The 17,155-nt window shown below is 36.8% G+C and overlaps 2 protein-coding genes and 1 long non-coding RNA gene across 4 annotated transcripts in view; 2 read left to right on the top strand and 1 right to left on the bottom strand.

The window, feature by feature from the left end:
• LOC112569666 overlaps positions 1-17,155 on the top strand; it is a 90,415-nt gene that overhangs the window by 23,389 nt on the left and 49,871 nt on the right. The gene's annotated exons all lie outside the window — the stretch shown is intronic.
• Positions 2,828-5,591, bottom strand: LOC112569691. Its single transcript, XR_003100506.1, has 3 exons — positions 5,458-5,591; positions 3,413-3,579; positions 2,828-2,921 (listed from the first exon to the last, which is right to left on the bottom strand). It is a non-coding gene; the product is annotated as an uncharacterized LOC112569691 (long non-coding RNA).
• On the top strand, positions 11,473-15,711 carry LOC112569673. Of its 2 annotated transcripts, XM_025247551.1 has the most exons (5): positions 11,473-11,585; positions 12,870-12,919; positions 13,157-13,247; positions 13,885-14,166; positions 15,275-15,711. In XM_025247551.1, exons 1-5 carry the CDS (start codon positions 11,510-11,512, stop codon positions 15,652-15,654), a joined length of 879 nt encoding a protein of 292 aa, XP_025103336.1. In that variant the 5' UTR covers positions 11,473-11,509; the 3' UTR covers positions 15,655-15,711. The 2 variants fall into 2 exon arrangements, with proteins under 2 accessions (XP_025103336.1, XP_025103335.1); XM_025247550.1 differs by having other exon boundaries at positions 12,870-13,247.

Raw genomic sequence — 17,155 nt, forward strand, 5'->3', positions numbered from 1 at the left:
TCGAACAACATCCATAATCAAGTGAATCAATTTCTAATTTTTTTCGGCCCACGTGTTTTCTTTCTTTCTTCCTTTTATTCAGTCTGTCTAAATGCGGCTATACTGTTTTACAACTTATTCCTTTAGGAATGCGAAAATCATATAAAAGATCTTCCGTTCCTAACTATAACAAGCGGAGAACAAAGTTTCTTGCGATCAAGAATATCACACAGAACCATTCAGGGCTTCTACTTACTCACAAAATTGCGTACAGTACGCATTACAAGTTCAGAGGACCCCTTCAATTTTCGTCAATGGGGTTCCAGGGGACCCCTTCAAATTTGGGCGAAGAACAGATACAAAATTGGGTAAGTGTAGTGTCTGACTTCGTAGCCCAGTCTATTGCTGTCGTCTGCTACAAGGTGAGAGTCACTTCCCTTGCACTGAGTTTTTTGTCCCTTACCGGGAAGAGCTCCATTAACTATATCCAAGATGTCGTTGACAGTGTGGTTAGGATCATCGTCTCAGAAAATGAAAGAAAGTGAGCACCCCAAGTACAGTGAGCATAAGCTCATCACAGATGCTTACACAGACTTCATGGCACAGAAATCTCGCCGTTTCTGACTAGACATTACAGTGCTTTGTGTGCCTGAAAGGCAGTTGAACAAAGTATGTTGATTTGTTGATTTTTTTTCACATTGTAAAGGGACCCCTTAGAGTTAGCCTGGGACCCCTTAGACATCTTTAGAAGGGGTCCCTGGAGCCCCAAAGAATTTAGCCGTAGCAGAAGCCCTGACCATTGTCTACTCACTGTTAGTGCACGTATCATGTGTTGTGTAGAAGTACCCGGGGTCACACCGACACAGATGTTCAAAGCACACGGCGTGTGGCGCATTGCAGTCGTTGTCTGTCGTGCATCTTACATTGTGCCACTTGCTTAGCACGCCTACAAGACAGTCATATTAGCAAACCGCAGTTAACACTAGCCACCCCACAATTCTAGCTCTATGTCTACAAGTATCTGACTGCCATGTGTACATATTCTTATTCCTCCGCTTTAATGTCACTTCTGCCTCCTCATCTTCATAGCCACTTCGTCCTCTCACCTTTACAATCACTTTTTTTCTAAAGTAATGAAGTCACAGTAACAACTTTCACGTAGAGTCTAGAGAACAAAGATATGGGGTAGTGGCAGCTGTAATGTTCTTCATCGATACATTCCCCTCTGTGGTGCACTAGTACATTAACCCTTAAACCAATGTATCTTAGGTTAATTGCCATCTTACAATTATAAGAAAGGAAGAAAACCATTAAAAAGTTTGGGGACAAGCTGAGTACTACACATAATTCTACTACTTCTCACTTACTTGCAGCAACACACTTCTTCTTGGTTTCTATGAACTTGAAGCCTAAAGGACACTGGCATCTGCCTGACAAACAATCGCTGTTTGGGTCAGGACAGTTCACTTTGGTGTGACACAGTAAGTTGTACCAGGTATGGTGTGAGGCAAAAGTGGAATTGCAGGATCTCTGGTAGTGGGTCCAGCCTTTACTCGTCTTAGGAGTCCAGTCTGAGGGAGACTCATGAGCGGTGACACTATGAAGCCGACAGAGACCTCCATCGGCTGGCACGGGAGGTAGAGAGAGAGACACATAACTGAACATGATGCAAAACATTTTGAACAAAGAAGACTGAAAGCAAGTTATCTGAACATTTCCCGAAAGGTTATTCTATTACTTCAACGTTTTCAGAAAAATGCACGGTATGTAGTTGTATATTTGTAATTCTTGACTGTTGTCTTGCTAGGAGCATGCCTGCCACACACTAGTTTGACAATAATTATAAAGTGGAATGTTTCCTCCATTCATGTTGTGCTCCCAAAGTTTTGTCGGTGCATAGTCCTGATGCTAGAGTCCTGGATGATTTTCTCTGAGTGTCCAGAGCTGTAAGGCGTGCTGAGGAGGTCTGGGCACTTATCTATGATTAGCGATAAAAACACACTTTCCCACAAACAACAGTGTAATTTCCCAGATCGTATTCCAGATCGTATTCTAAGATCATTTTAGTACACCAATGTTTCAAGGCATTTTACTCATACAAACCTTTGAAATCAACTGTGAGACAACGCTTGTCAATGTCATACATGCACTGGTCCTTGCAGCCTTTCAGACTGTGTCCGTCCACGCTTTCAAAGAGGTTTCCACTTATAGCACTGTCTGGGTACTCTGTAAAGGTGTCGTGGAACTCGTCTGTGCTGCATGCTAATATAAACAACTGTGGTAAGCGATTATTTACATACTTTTGAAGTAAAAGTTAATTGTTCTACATTTTGATGCATTTCGAACAACATCCATAATCAAGTGAATCAATTTCAAATTTTTTTCGGCACACAGTGTTTTCTTTCATTCTTTGTTCCTTTTATTCAGTCTGTCTAAATGCGGCTATACTGTTTTACAACTTATTCCTTCAACTGTAACAAGCCGAGAACAAAGTCGAGCGAGTTTCTTGCGGTCAAGCATACACACAGAACTAGTGTCCACTCACTGATAGTACACGTATCATGTGTTGTATAGAAGTACCCGGGTTCACACCGACACAGGTGTTCATAGCACAAGGCGTGTGGCTCATTGCAGTCGTCATCTGTCGTGCATCTTAAATTGTGCCACTTGCTTACCTCGCAGTCTTCGCCTTGGCATCTATAAATTGTACTTTTGAAAATTATTAATAGTTCAAGGTTATGGATTATTTATGTTTGTTTTTTCTTTAACATTCCCGCCCCACTCCCCCTCAAGAAACTAGCACCTCCTGAGATCCATCATTGTAAAACATATACCTTAAAAAGTCAAGAAGAGTCAACACGTTTTACCTTCCTGTATCCTTCGTCACGACACAAGGAGACACGCACAGGAGAAAAAAGAAGAATCGCAGCATTTGTATCCACCTGTTAAGCACATGCAACAACGAAAAGTTTCGTGAGTCTTTGTTGTATAATATTTCTATATTATATTAATTTAAATCAGCAAAATATTTACGACTTAAAATTAAAAAAATTACAATAAAGTAATTGGCAAATATCATTTGTAGTACAAAAGACACAGTGTCAAAGGTGACAACAAATAGCAATCAACAAAGGTATACAGGAAAGAGAGCCTATTCAAGAGATAGGAAGATAATAAATAAGAGAAACGGTTTAGTAATATCACTTGTTACAACACCATAGGGTATGCATCTCCCTTTGATACATTATTTCATAAAGTGTGTAAAGACAAAAAGTGACTAGTAGTGTCTAAGAAAGTGTAGAAAGAAGAAAATACAGGAAGACAGAACAGCTTATAGCAGAGAAAGAAAAGCTTATAGAAATCTGCTAACAATAAAGAAACAAAACTACAATCAATTAAAAATGTAGTCTCTAGAAAAATGCAGTCAACAAACCAAGGGAGGTAATGAGGAGATACAGAAGACAGCCTGTAGTGGACCAAATCAGTGAAGAGGGTGGGTAAAGCACTTCCAAACAATACTAAATAAAGGGGTGATGGATGTGGATGATCAAGATAACCCTTGTGAAAGTACCAGTAGTCAAATGCACCTGTATGTTCAACCTGTGGACAATCAGATAACAGAAAAGGGTCAAAGAGGCAATTAGTTACTTAAAAAATGTTAATCAGCAGGCCCAGATAGTATTGTCAATAATAAATTAAAAGCTGCATCCCCTGTTATTACTCCCTTGTTAAACTGTTCAATTCTATGGCCCAACAAATCAACTAAATCTGTTATTAATTAACCCACTACACAAAAATGGGGGACAGTAACCAGTCAGGTAACTACCGAAGTATCTCTCTTACTAATACATTTAGGAAAAGCCTTTACAAGCATTCTACATAAAATATTAACCAAGTGGGCAGAAAGCAACCAATTAAATGACAATGACAATGGTAATTCCTTATTAATGAGAGGTAAAATAATTAAGAAAATGCATTTTCCATTTAGCCCCCGCCCTTTACAGGGAAAGAACAAACTAATTGAAGTAACTATAAGTACTATGAGAATAAGGTAAGGTAAGTGGAAGCTGAATATGTACAAAAGTGGTGGTTAAGAAAAGACATGTTTACAAAATTTTCTAGAGTTAGGAGGTATCTCTAGAGGCCTCATCTAATTTTCTTGAATGTGCTTATGTAGAAGTTTATGAAGTTCAATTGCCTAAGATGGAGAGGGAAGCTGTTCCAGAATATTTCAAACTTAATTTAAAAAGGTCTAGTCTAGAAATGGAAATAGTAAGTTTTGGAGAAGTTCCAGTGTTCTTGGAGGAAAATAGTAAAGAGAGTCTATAATACTATTTACCCGTCAGAATTTTGTACTTGAAACGGCTTTTGTTAAGTTAAAGTCTGATTCTTAGAGTGTCAGGGACATGTACGAATCACAGCGACACGAATCACACAAAGTCACTGTCTGCACTATCTACTCACGTCCCTACACGTTCGCACCAGATATCACAAAGATTTGACGTGGGCAACGAAGTTTATACAATGCAACATTAAACACATATACATTACTGCAAACCATGAACAGCATATCAACGGCATCTTTGAACCGGCGCCATTCAATTAAATTAGTCGACTGTTTTTACAAATAGTTCCCAAAATTTTTACTTACAATTTAGATTCTGTCCCGGGAGATTCACACTTACAAACACATCCACACTTCCCGGAGTAATCGTCTGAGAATAATCCTTCTGAAACAACTCACACGTTCAGAGCAGAACCTTCGCTCGCTCAGTCCGCCGCCAGTCTTTCTATTTCGTCGTCTGCCCCCTTCCTTTTTATTTTCTCCCAAAAACGTAAAATCAAATCCAAAATTGCGTCAGATTATGACGTTAGATTATGACGCAGCAACCCGCAGCTCACGCACGGGTAAGGGCGATAATGCCTGCCTAACAACAGAGGTAACAATTAACTCCCTGTTCCTAACACCCCGAGACGAGATCTGAACCTAGTAAAGGTGCTTCTCCCTGTCTTGTATGGGGAATAAGGATGTGGAGAATATGGAGAGGGGAATGAAAGGTGTTAGGGTAGATGTGGGAGGAGCGTGAGGCTTCAGGTGTGGATGACTTGCTGGCGACCTCTTGAAACTATTTCCATTTGCTCAGGTAACAGGCGACCTTTGACGGGGATATGCCGTGTAAGTGTACTAACCGAACTTAATATGGGAGAGGCTTCGTGACAGAAATAACTTCCTTTACTTAAACACACAGTAACTTAAATATCTCACCATAGTCAAACATAAAATGACAAAAATGTCTTTAGGTCGACGATAGAATCTCTAAAAAAAAAAAAAATCCTCTTCAAATAAAACCTGCGGACTAAGTAAATTCACCTTGAGATCGAAGAGACAGTTACTAAAATAACTCACTTTTACATCAAAACAATGTAAGTAAAATAATTAACCTGCAGATTAAACACATCATGATTAAAATAACTCACCCAGAGATGGTCTTTGTAGGAATGCTGTTAGTGGCAGGATGTCCCGAGGAAAGCAGCGTCTGAGACGAGGAGAGGTTGACAACTGCTGGTAGTCTGCACGTGTGGATAGGGAGATACACCAGGAGAGAGTGAAGAACCAACGACAGCAGCGATGCTCACAGCATGAGGATGCAAGCCCCTCCCTCCACACATACATGAAGTACAGGAGGATCCAATGCATGAAGCTCACGTGTCAACAGGCCAGTGAGGTCAGGCAGCGGGCCAGGTGTCAACAGACGTGGACGACAGTGAAAACATCATCACCGGCGAACGCAATGGACTGAACAACCTACCTACAGAAAATACCGGAGTGAATTCCCTGTCTTTCACTTATTGAACACTTAATCACACAAACACACAAATGTATACAGACAGGCACACACATAAATGTATAAAACACATTTCCTTCCTCAGTTTACTCTCTCTCTCTCACACACACACAAACACAGACAGACACAAATTTAAGGATATTAAAATGGGTTAGACATTTCTTGTGTACACATCTTATTTACTCTCTTTATTTATATTTACATTGTTATCACAGTAGGAGCCATGTTGAAAATAATGAACATGCAGGACAACCTACATTTTTTGGAGGTTAAATTAATATTCATTCAATCGTTCACACCAAAGCTTATATAAATACTTCATTTGTCATTTTTAAAATGAGCTTGCTGGTACATGTACAGGTGCATAACTTAATTGTGTGTTAACAAGTCTTTGAGGTCAGGCAGAGAGACAGGTGTCAACAGACAACAGGACCGACATCCCACCACAACGTGCACTGGGCAGCGTGACAAGAATTCAGTCACAGTACCACACAGGTGCATGACTTAATTGTCTGTGTTAACAAGTCTTTGAGGTCAGGCAGAGAGCCAGGTGTCAACAGACAACGGCACCGACATCACACCACCACGTGAGGTCAAAGGGCACTGGGCAGCGCGACAAGAATTCACTCACATACTCTATGTATTGCATCGTCTTCTCCAGACCACTGAGTGATGATACACACTCAATGACTAAAATACCACACACACACACTAAAAACCTAGAAAATTTAATTCAAACTCTGTGTAACACACATGCGCGCGCGCAGGCACAAATACAACATGACCCAAACACACGGCGCTCCAATGCGTGAAATACTTGTGTGTGTGTGTTTATGTAGGTTATTTGTGTGTTTATGATTTTTTCTTGATTTTTTTTCTCCTATTCTGTACAATGAAAAGAAGCCAAACATACTGATACTTTCTCTACATGAACCTTCTTATGTCTTGATATGTATTACAGAGGATAGCGGGAAAAACTTACAGTTCTTACAGTTCATTCAGGGGAGGCAATTTCGCAATATAATAAACTGGGGAGTTACTGTCCCTGACTTTTTTATGCCCCCAACTTTATTTCCCGTGAAAGAAAGAAAATGAATAGCACAATCAAGCGAAGAAATTGTTTTCTTGTGTTCGCTCCATACTACACGAGGTTTTCTTGTTATTCTTGAAACCTGTTGGAGCGTGACGTAGTGTAACGGTCGTGATGAGCGGGTGTCATGATGTCACTTGTATCCGGGGGTGTCGTACACGTGTGTGCGACTACCTGCGTGATAAATAAACACGTTAGAAAACAGTCTCGTGAAGAAGATAGTGTGTTAGTCACGTGTGTCTGTAGCTTTTAATTACAACGATGTGTCGTCATTGTTTTTTATCCGTGTGTCTGTCAGTGTGTATGCTGAATTTTTTAGATTTCGCTTTCAATGCCAACAGACAATGTCACGACAACAACATCAACCGTCCCCCTAACCGTCGGCGGCGTCATCCCACAGTATATTTCTAACTCAACCAGTCTTGCAACTAGAAACGGAGCGCCGCTCTGGAACTCGGCCCAGAATACAAATGGTCTCCCTGATAATTTATAGAAAGTCTGAAAACACTTACTGTTACTGTCCGCCAGTGTCACTTCAACGAACTTAAAAAAAAGGCAGACGTATCTCTGCGTCAGGAACGGTATTTAGCAGGTCAGTCATGGAGAAACGATTGCCATCCATTTCTTCCTCTGTTTATCATTGCTGACTTCCTGCCAAGGAGTCCTGTAGGATGGTTTTAGGTCAGGGGATTTTGGACGACTTGTCTCAACCAGACCAGCATACCCAAAGACATGCGAACACTGAACAATACAGAGAACGTGAAACTTTGTGGTCAAAGGGAGATAACCACGGACTCGGCCCGCAACATCTGCTTAGATTTCAGTGTAAAACTCTTTCATACTTATGTATTTTTGGCACCATATTTGTTATCTTTTCCGGTTTCTAAGCATCGACATAACCCAAGAGATGTTTTACTTGCCTCATATAAACAAGGGGGGGTTGCTTTTTTTACATTATCTGTTTACGGAAGAAACTTAATACATGTATATAGAATTTCATAATTTCATGTCTAGTAGTATTTTTTTTCTTTGTATCTGTTTTGTTGTCTATCCTTCTCTCTTCTCCGTTCTCCATTACTCTCTGTCGTTGATTTCGCCATTTCATCTCTGTAGCTACACTGTGCACTTGCTAATTCAGAATCAACCGTAGTTTTAAAGATTGACTTGTTTATCTTACCATTTCACCTCTCTAACTTACATTACTCACAGCCAGACGTCTGGGAAACAAACACTTATTTAATATCTACACAGAGATGAAAAGAGAGGTTTATGCAGAACAGAGGCCTGATACAAAAGGAAACAAATTTATCACGAACACAAAAAAGACCAGGTGTCCCGAGCACAGATCTCTCCGAGTCCGGCAGTTTTGTTGCAATGAAATCTGAGTCTTTAAGAAAAGAGACAGCCTTAGTGAATGATCATTTAAATACCATTCTTGCTTATATGTACCTAGCTTAATCTTCTTATTTTGTATTATTTTTTTACTAGCTCAATTCAATTATTTTCAAGACAATGAACAGAGTAAAGGGACATGACTCTGTAGAGCTTCATGGATTATAAAAGCTGGTTCCCTCCCTTATCTCCCTATCTGATAATACAAGATTAGTCACTTAAAATTAACCAACATACCTATGATATGCTCTGTTGAGGGTGGACGCTTTTAAGTGGTCCACCTTCTATAATCGTGTGTGGATGTATTAACACTTTTTTTCTATTTGCATTTATATTTTGCAGGCTATTTGAAGTTTTATAAACTATGTATAATCTTTTATGTAAACTGTTCTCACATCCTGTCAAAAACATCTATAAGTCCTTACCTTTTCATTATCGTTTCTGTTCTGTTTGTGTACATCTGTTTTCAACGGTCCATTTCTCACTGTGAAGACACTTTAAAAAACGTTCCTATTTAATCAACATACGGATATTTACCTGTATGCCATTTGTCAACTGTCACTTACCCTACACGGACGTTGACGAGAACAATCGATTGCAGTCCGCAAACAAGTAACGATCTTAACAAATGGATACGACGGCAAAAAAAAAAAAAAAAAAAGACCTGACGACGTATTCACAACGGACAATCATCTGATTCCATCATATTAACAGTTTCCAATAATTACACTATTTTGTATATTTTTTTTCTTTTAAGAACGCGATAAGCTTTAGTTCTTACATCGCAGTCCAATGTGATTGGAATCACCAGGAAATTTTCTTTCCTCATCCTTCATACGTTTTCAGTAATAATATTTGTTTTTCTCTTTCTTTTAGCAGTCTTAATAGAGATCGCTCGTGTGTGTGTGTGTTGATGGCGTGTAAGTTTTCCCCTGCTTACATTTCCAAAAATAGGCTAAGAATCTTTCAAATAACATCTCATTTGTTTACAACTAGAAGATGCAAACTGATTGGAGTATTGAGTGCGAAATGAGTGCAACAAAATCTGTACACACTGCAAACTTACATCGGATGAGAAACAACATGGATCTGCGCTTAACTGAACTCTTCAGTACGGGAGAGTAATTTTCTCCTGCTTTCCTAGTGGCAGATGAAAATGAAAGTGTTTGAAGACCTATATCTTTAAAATTAAGTATAATTATGTACTCATATTTTGGAATTTATTAAAGATGAACTTACCCCGACCATAAAGAAAAACATGTTGCATTTGGCTTCTCCTTTAAACACTTGTCTATTAAGACTTTTAAGGTAAAAAAATTTTTGTGTGAAATAATTTTGTAAACGAAACGAATAAATATGTATACTTGTATGCTGATCAACATCTTTCATTATTTTCCAGGTGTTACAAAGTCCCCAAGACGAGACTGAGACAAGGGAATCTTTCTGCGGTGGTAACAACTACACTTCCGGACGCGCTGGCGAACAGACTTTGTCACCGACAAGCAGGCTCTGAACAATTAATTAACTAAATACTCTCATTTTAAAATCATTAAGTTCAACTCACGAACAAGGAAAGGATGTATGGGTGGTACTAGACCTGAAACTGGAAGTTCTCCAAAACAATTAAGTCGGGCTTATTCTTCTGCCGGTTTTGTTTCCCTGAAACATTTGTACAGCATGGAAGTAAACACTTGACTGTGTTGTCGCTGAAGAGAGAGGTTTATAAAGGGCAGCTTGTCTGTGTCTACAAATAAATAATCTTACTAAGCTAGTGTTAAAGTAGTTTAGTCTAGTTCACTCTAAGTAAAAATACTCAAGTATTACGCGGGCAATGCCATTCTGCTGCCAACATGTAGTAAAATCCACACAGTCCAAATACGCTAACGAAAATTATATTTGAGAAATAATAATGTTGGTCTCTATATTATAAATTTAAAGTTTATTTTATAGGTAAAAGTATCTCATAAAAATCATAACTTATACTTCAATGGTCTTATATCCCTGTAATCAAGGATGTACATACGCAAGTAATTTACCTTACTTTTCATTTTGCCTTGCTAGCATACAGATTTAATATAAACAACTAATAGACACAAATATTGTTATTATTATTATATATATTATTATATATTGTTATTATTTCTTGAAAGTTTTTTTAGTGTCTTAGTTCGTTCTATTACATTTCATTGCACTTAATATTGTATTAATAAGTATTAAATGTTTATGGATGGAATTTTTGCTTCCTCTTGTTTTTCTCTTGTTCAAGAACACTTGGTCTTAATAACTGAAGGCTCTTGACAAGGCAGGTCAACACAAGATTTCATTCATCAAAAATAACAGTATTAATATTAAATATTAAACAATTTCTGCTTTTAACTTTAATGAAATGTAGAACTATTGTACTATAGTGATAAATACTAAGGACTTCTTCCTTTTAGCTTTCTGATCTCAAAATAGGTCTGGAGCTTTTGAAAGGCCTAATTTAGGTGTAAGGTTATTTGAAGAGGTTATTCTATCTCGTATGTTCTCAGATGTTCAAGAGCGGATAATACATTAAGCGGAAATTTATACACACACACAGGGTAGAGGACCCCGACCCTCCGTGCCGATGGTGTGCCTTATAAACACATGACACCTAATTCTCCCTGTCATGGTTGCAGGTACTTTAGCTTCACAACCCCAAGTACCGAGTGCCTATCAACTTTTTCTTTAGATAGTACAACCCGATAGGCTACAACATAACAGTAATACTGATATAATTCATTTCCTACTAGAATAATTTAAGACGAAATACCAAATGCGAGTATTTGTTGCAGTAACTTTGTCTGGGCATGAGCTTGTTAATATTTATTTTTCTCTGATCCCACACAAATACACAATCATATATAGATCATACAGAGACGTATTACAAAACATTTTCGGATCAGGAGCACTTTGTCAAAATGCCACCCTTACACAATTTAATGAAAATGTAAGAACGAAACATTTTGGCAGCACACAGAGTTCAACGTGTCCTAAGACTGAAAGAAAACAATTATGTACCACCTACTAAGAGATTTAATAAGAGACTAATTAATGAGTACAGATACTACGCTTTCAAACGAGGAAACTGAAACAAAAGCTGCCGTGGAAGAAAAGATTTTGCATTCCAGTCCTCCTATCGAAGCTTTACCAACATCACAGTGCAGTGACTGACCCAAGGATGAAGACATCTTCCAAGGTCCTCTGCGTCTTAGTGCATCTTCTGGCATTGACAACTGGAGTGCTTCTCTCTACTTGTAAGCAGATACATTAGAAACCTCTAATTTTTCCAAATAGTAATTGTTATAAAGATACATCTAAGGTTTTTTTAAAACAAAATTTGTAGAAAGTGTAGAAAGAGGACAGGCCTAGATAAAATGCTTTCATTACAAAATATAGAGGTTGATTGAAGTTTGTATTGTGGCATGAAAATCGCCATGTTAATGTTAAGCTGACAAACCAAATATCAACAATATTGTTTAAATACGTGACTAAAATTAGGTGTATAATTACCTTAAAATGTGCCCTTCCTGGGACATATGGGATATGGTGATGAGTACATCTTTGAAATTACGACAAAACAAGATGTTATTATTTTTCTAGCACGAGAAAGAACATTGTGTATACTTCTTATTCATGTCACTGAATGTTTTGGTAAATATTTAACCCAAACTTATTTTTTGTGGAATATAATTTATAATAGCAATAAAATATCACGGGTAATGTCAATAAACATCTAGTATTCACTCCCAAACAGAATAGACAGGGAAAGAGCATCAGTTTGAGCAAATAACATTTGTTGGTTATGTTGGGATTCAGAGATACAAAAGTAATCAGTTAAGTCACTAATGTCAGTATTAGAAATAACTAGTTTCAAGTCATTATATAACCACCTTGTTTTATCCCTTATTTTTCAACACAGCGACCATACGCTACGTTCATGTAAATATAACCTTTGTACAGTGCCTTCTAGCTTGGCATTCATTTTAGTTTACAAACTTATTCAGCTACCAGCTCTATATTTAAATCCTTAAGACAAGTATATGTTTAAAGTAAAGAGGATGAAATATGGTTTCCTCCACTAGAGTAGTTCATATTGGATGGTGTTAAATATCATCTCCACCGCGTTCTAATTTGTTAAATCAGTAGATACATCGCCGACCCAATTTAAGCTACATCACATGGTTGCAGACCCAATCCTAACAATGCTGGTATTAAAAAATAACACAATTAAAATGTCATAAGAGTGCATAACCTTATAGTTCAAATGTGTGTACTGTTACTTCTCTTTGAGCTAACCAAAAAAAAAACCCAAATAATTACTGTCACATTAACAAAACTGTCGCATTCAAAATGATACAAATATTATTATTTGGTGTACAAGATACAAGAAAAAGCAAAACTAACCCTAGTGATTTCAAATATGTATCTTCAATTTGTTTTACTTAAGCCTGTATGTTGTAATGGTCCTGTCGTGAGCTAATTAATAGAAAACGAGAAAGAATCGTCTTTGCCTAAGTATGTCTGCTCATTTTTTTCAGGTGGAGAATCAAACTTCAATGAAACCCTAAGAAAAGAAGAATATGATTTTGTAAATATTAGCTATACAATCAATGCAACTAGAAGCTCTAATTCATTAGGCATATTTCACATCGCGTATGAGGTTTGTGAAAAGAACCTGAAGAAATTAAGTTGTAGTCTACGATGGGAAAGCAGTTTGAATTCAATGGATAGAAAGTATATGAGCCGAACGACAGGGGTTAATTGTTATGGAGAAGAACGAAACCTGAGCAGCTCTGAGGTGGCTTTAAATCTTCACATTTCTCAGGTCGTCACGAGGTCACTGAGTGCGATGATACTGTCTTCTAGTGCAGGCAGGACATCCAGGCCAAGACGGCTGATACGTGTTGATGTGTTGTGTAAGTGATAACAATCCTGTTCTATAATGTTGTCTACTTGAATCTCTGAGCTGTATAACTTGGGGGATACAATGCTGACTTATCATTATCATTACAACATGGAGAGATTCTTAGACCAGCATCATACAATATATTATGTATTACTGTTAGAAACTATGAGTTAATATAAGAGTTTGATATAAGATGCAAACTGCATGAAAAAGATAATTAAAATGATAAATTCCACAGAAAATAAAAAATGTAGGTAGAAGGACAATCATCTGACTGGCACAGCTGTTTGATGACAATGTTTATTTAAGATTACAGTAAAGTATATTACGTACAGGTTTAAAGTTATCTTCACGTGCAAGCTAATTTTTCTACTGAACAAACACTGTTTAATTTTACACACGTCTAATATCGGTCAAGAATAAATAAAATTTATATTATTTATAGTATCTTTTACTTAAAATTTTACTGCATCAAAAATTTATTTTCTTTCTATGACTATCCTTCACCATATACACACACATTGGCACATGTGCTTAGAGATATACACGTTCATAGTGATCTTTCTATCTCTCTTCCCAAATAACCTACTAAGTGTGTCTTGGGTTTTTTATTATTATGACAAAAGATATATATATATAATTTTCAGATCCATCGAACATCACAAGTATGACTGTGGATGGACATGAGGTTAAAGATAACTACGTCATCTATGAGGGTCAAATGGTCGATATTTCCTGCGCCTTTGACACAGGGAACCCACCAGTCATTTTCCAGCTTTTAAATCAACATAATTCCGTGTTAAAATCAACTGATAATCAAGGACATCTGAACTATTCACTCACTGCCAGGTGTGAAGATGAGTGGCCGATAATCAGTTGTCAAGGAAGTGGATCAACTAGGAACAGATCTTTGACCTTCCTCGTGGAATGTAAGTATTTCAGCCGATTACTGTCCTGTCCCTTCCCTCGTACTTACTAATACCACATTATCCACGAATATGAGCGCTAGTATGTGCTAAAATTAATAGAAACAAATAATTGTTATAGTCTTTGGTGTGCTACATCTAGGTGTCTTTCTCTGTCTCTTAAAGTAATTTTTTGATAGAATTATGAAATGCAAAAAAAAAAACAAAAAATTATTACCCTCATGAAACTTAATAATAATAATAAGGATTTTGATTATTGTACGTGATATTAACATTGTGTTTATTTTGTTTTAAGAAATCGAAGAAATTAAACTAGTATTGTCCTTATTATGCAGACAATATAGTGAGAATTACCCATCTGTTTAAGATTCCAAAGATCCTAGAAACCTGCAACTTAGCTCAGCTAATGATTTAAATTGAAAAATTCTATGGTTCCATTTTTAACTGATTTAGTTCTTTCAACTTTTGTTCTTTATGTGATTTTAAAATTGCTCCATGCTTAAATGGGGTCTAAGATGGCTTCTTGGCGGTTTCTGCAAGTTTTGTTACATTGCTTGTGCAAAGACTCTTTCAATGAGTTTTAGATGACAATGACAATGACAATACTATATTCTTCTTTGCGGAAATTATAAGCAAACCAAAACTGTGGGATCAGGACCCTCACTTATTAAAAATCTTGAAAATTGTTTTGCAAAGATACACATGAAATGCCGTTACTAAGCTTTTTAACCGTTAACCTACAGTTTAAGGAGGTCAATTTAATTAGAATAATAATTAACTTAGTTTTCAGTCTAACTTGCAGTGCCAAGAAACAAAAAACACATTTGCCTCTTTTAAAGCAATACTCAAAGTTGTTTTTGCGTGTAACATAAGATACGAAGAAAACATAATATTTATGAGAGAGTTGCTGCTTGAATGTTGGCTTTTTTTTATCAAGTTTATATGTTCACTGTGCACTCTCACACTTATAGCAATAAATGTGCCAATTTTTTTCTTATGCCATTGTATAGTCTTGTCCATAAGACAACTGTTTCAGCTTGGGCAATATTTCCAGTCAAAGATAAAAAATGAAATCATTAATATAGACTTTTTGTGCTTTGAAATGTTGCAGGTCCTCCTCAGTTTGTTGACAGCTCTGTGAAGTTCGTCAGTAAGCAAATCTTTCAAGAAATAAAATTTCGTGTGAAGGCTCACACAGTGGCACTAACAGGATGTGTCTTGACCCCAGTGGCATTAGGGAACAATATCAGAAGGGGAGTAAGTTGTCTCCTAAGTGGTAACCCACCTGATCTCGTCTTGAGTGTTTACCTTCACAAGGAAACCAACATCAGCCAAGGAAACTGGTCATTGATTCTTCATAATGACAAAGGTTATGCTAACACTACCTTGTGCATCATAGATAGTCCCAGTTCAAGTAAGTACAATTATTTACGGTTAGGAAATAGCCAAATAAGAATCTTTACTCCAAAATGCATAATAACTTTGGCATAGTTACTGAGAAGCAGGAAGCAAGCCTCCAGGATGAAAATGTTAACAATCCATCCATGTATACATGTGTTAACATGAAAATAGTAATTAAAAAGTAGTTAGTTACTTACTTTGTATGTATGTTTAGTTCAATGTACAGTAAAATCTCAATAATATGGTAAACTGACCTGCGCCCGTCATCCGTATAAACAAAAATCAAGGGAAATCGAAAATAATTCTAAAAATTCCCAAAAGCTAGAATATTTGAAATCTCACGTAGTTTGATTACTGATGTTAAATGCTGATGAAAGATTAGCAACTGATTTTCCTTTTGGCCACACACAATCTTTACCAAGAAAATCGTTGAAGCAGAAGACAAATGTGAAAACTTATTGACGAATGGCTGTCGTCAAACTTTTTTTAAAAAAGGAGGGATAGTGTTCGGAAAAGTCCTCTTCATCGAATGAAGTCCAATAGTTTTTCATAGCAAAGGAGCCTGACTGATGCTTAGATGTTATATTTTCAATCCATTTAGAATAATCTCAGAAGCCCATAGACAAAGAACACAAGCTGTGAGACATGTAGTGTCCTTTCTTGTAGTCAGAATTCTTGGCTTAGAAAATTGGCGGTTTTGTGATGTCTTATAATTTTTTTAAGACAATCCCGGATAACCGAATGCACGATCAATTTAAGACCGGATAATCAAGGTTCTCACTATATCTTCTTTCTATTACAATAGCATTTAACCTATCACTGAATCTAATAATAATCATCATAATAATCATAACCATAATAATAAGACATAGAGCCATGAATTAAAAGAGTAAATTTTTTTGTCGATCACACAAATTAAACTGTAGTAAGTTTCTATAGTATGCAGCAAAATTCATAATGTTAACAACATTTGCACATAACCAAATGACAGCAGTTTTTTAGATACACCTAGAGTTTACTTTTGTATGGAAAATTAAGATTTTAAAATAGAAACACAAAGGAAATCAAGAATTTCTGTTTCCTGTCTCACTGATAAAAGCCTCACACAAAGTACACTGTCAACACTGTTAATATGATGTTAGATCAATCTATTAGTATGCTGTTATACATTGCTTTTTCATATTTATATATATATATAGGGACCATTGGAGAAAGAGCATGTTTTAACATATCTTTTTAGAGAGAGAAGAGGGAAAAGGTCTGTGTTCACAATTACTGAAGAGGGGACCTGAAAGTCCACACTTAATATGTCGACCATGTTTAGTAATGATTTAATGACAAAGATATAAATTACAATAACTATGACAGATAATGCGATTAGACATACCGTTGTCACTGTAAGTAAAACCGTCTAAGGCCACCCTCTGTAAGAACAATATTTCTCGTTTAAAATATCTTTATTTTTGTTTCGGAATATTTTTAAGTGCGACACTGCCTGACCAGAATGCTTTGGGGCTGAAGACATCTGTTGTATTTAAGAGAAACAGTTGTTTATGTTGGAGTAGATCTGCAGCCACAATTGTAAGGTTGT

This window comes from Pomacea canaliculata, linkage group LG7, assembly GCF_003073045.1.
Source record: "Pomacea canaliculata isolate SZHN2017 linkage group LG7, ASM307304v1, whole genome shotgun sequence".
NCBI lineage: Eukaryota > Metazoa > Mollusca > Gastropoda > Architaenioglossa > Ampullariidae > Pomacea > Pomacea canaliculata.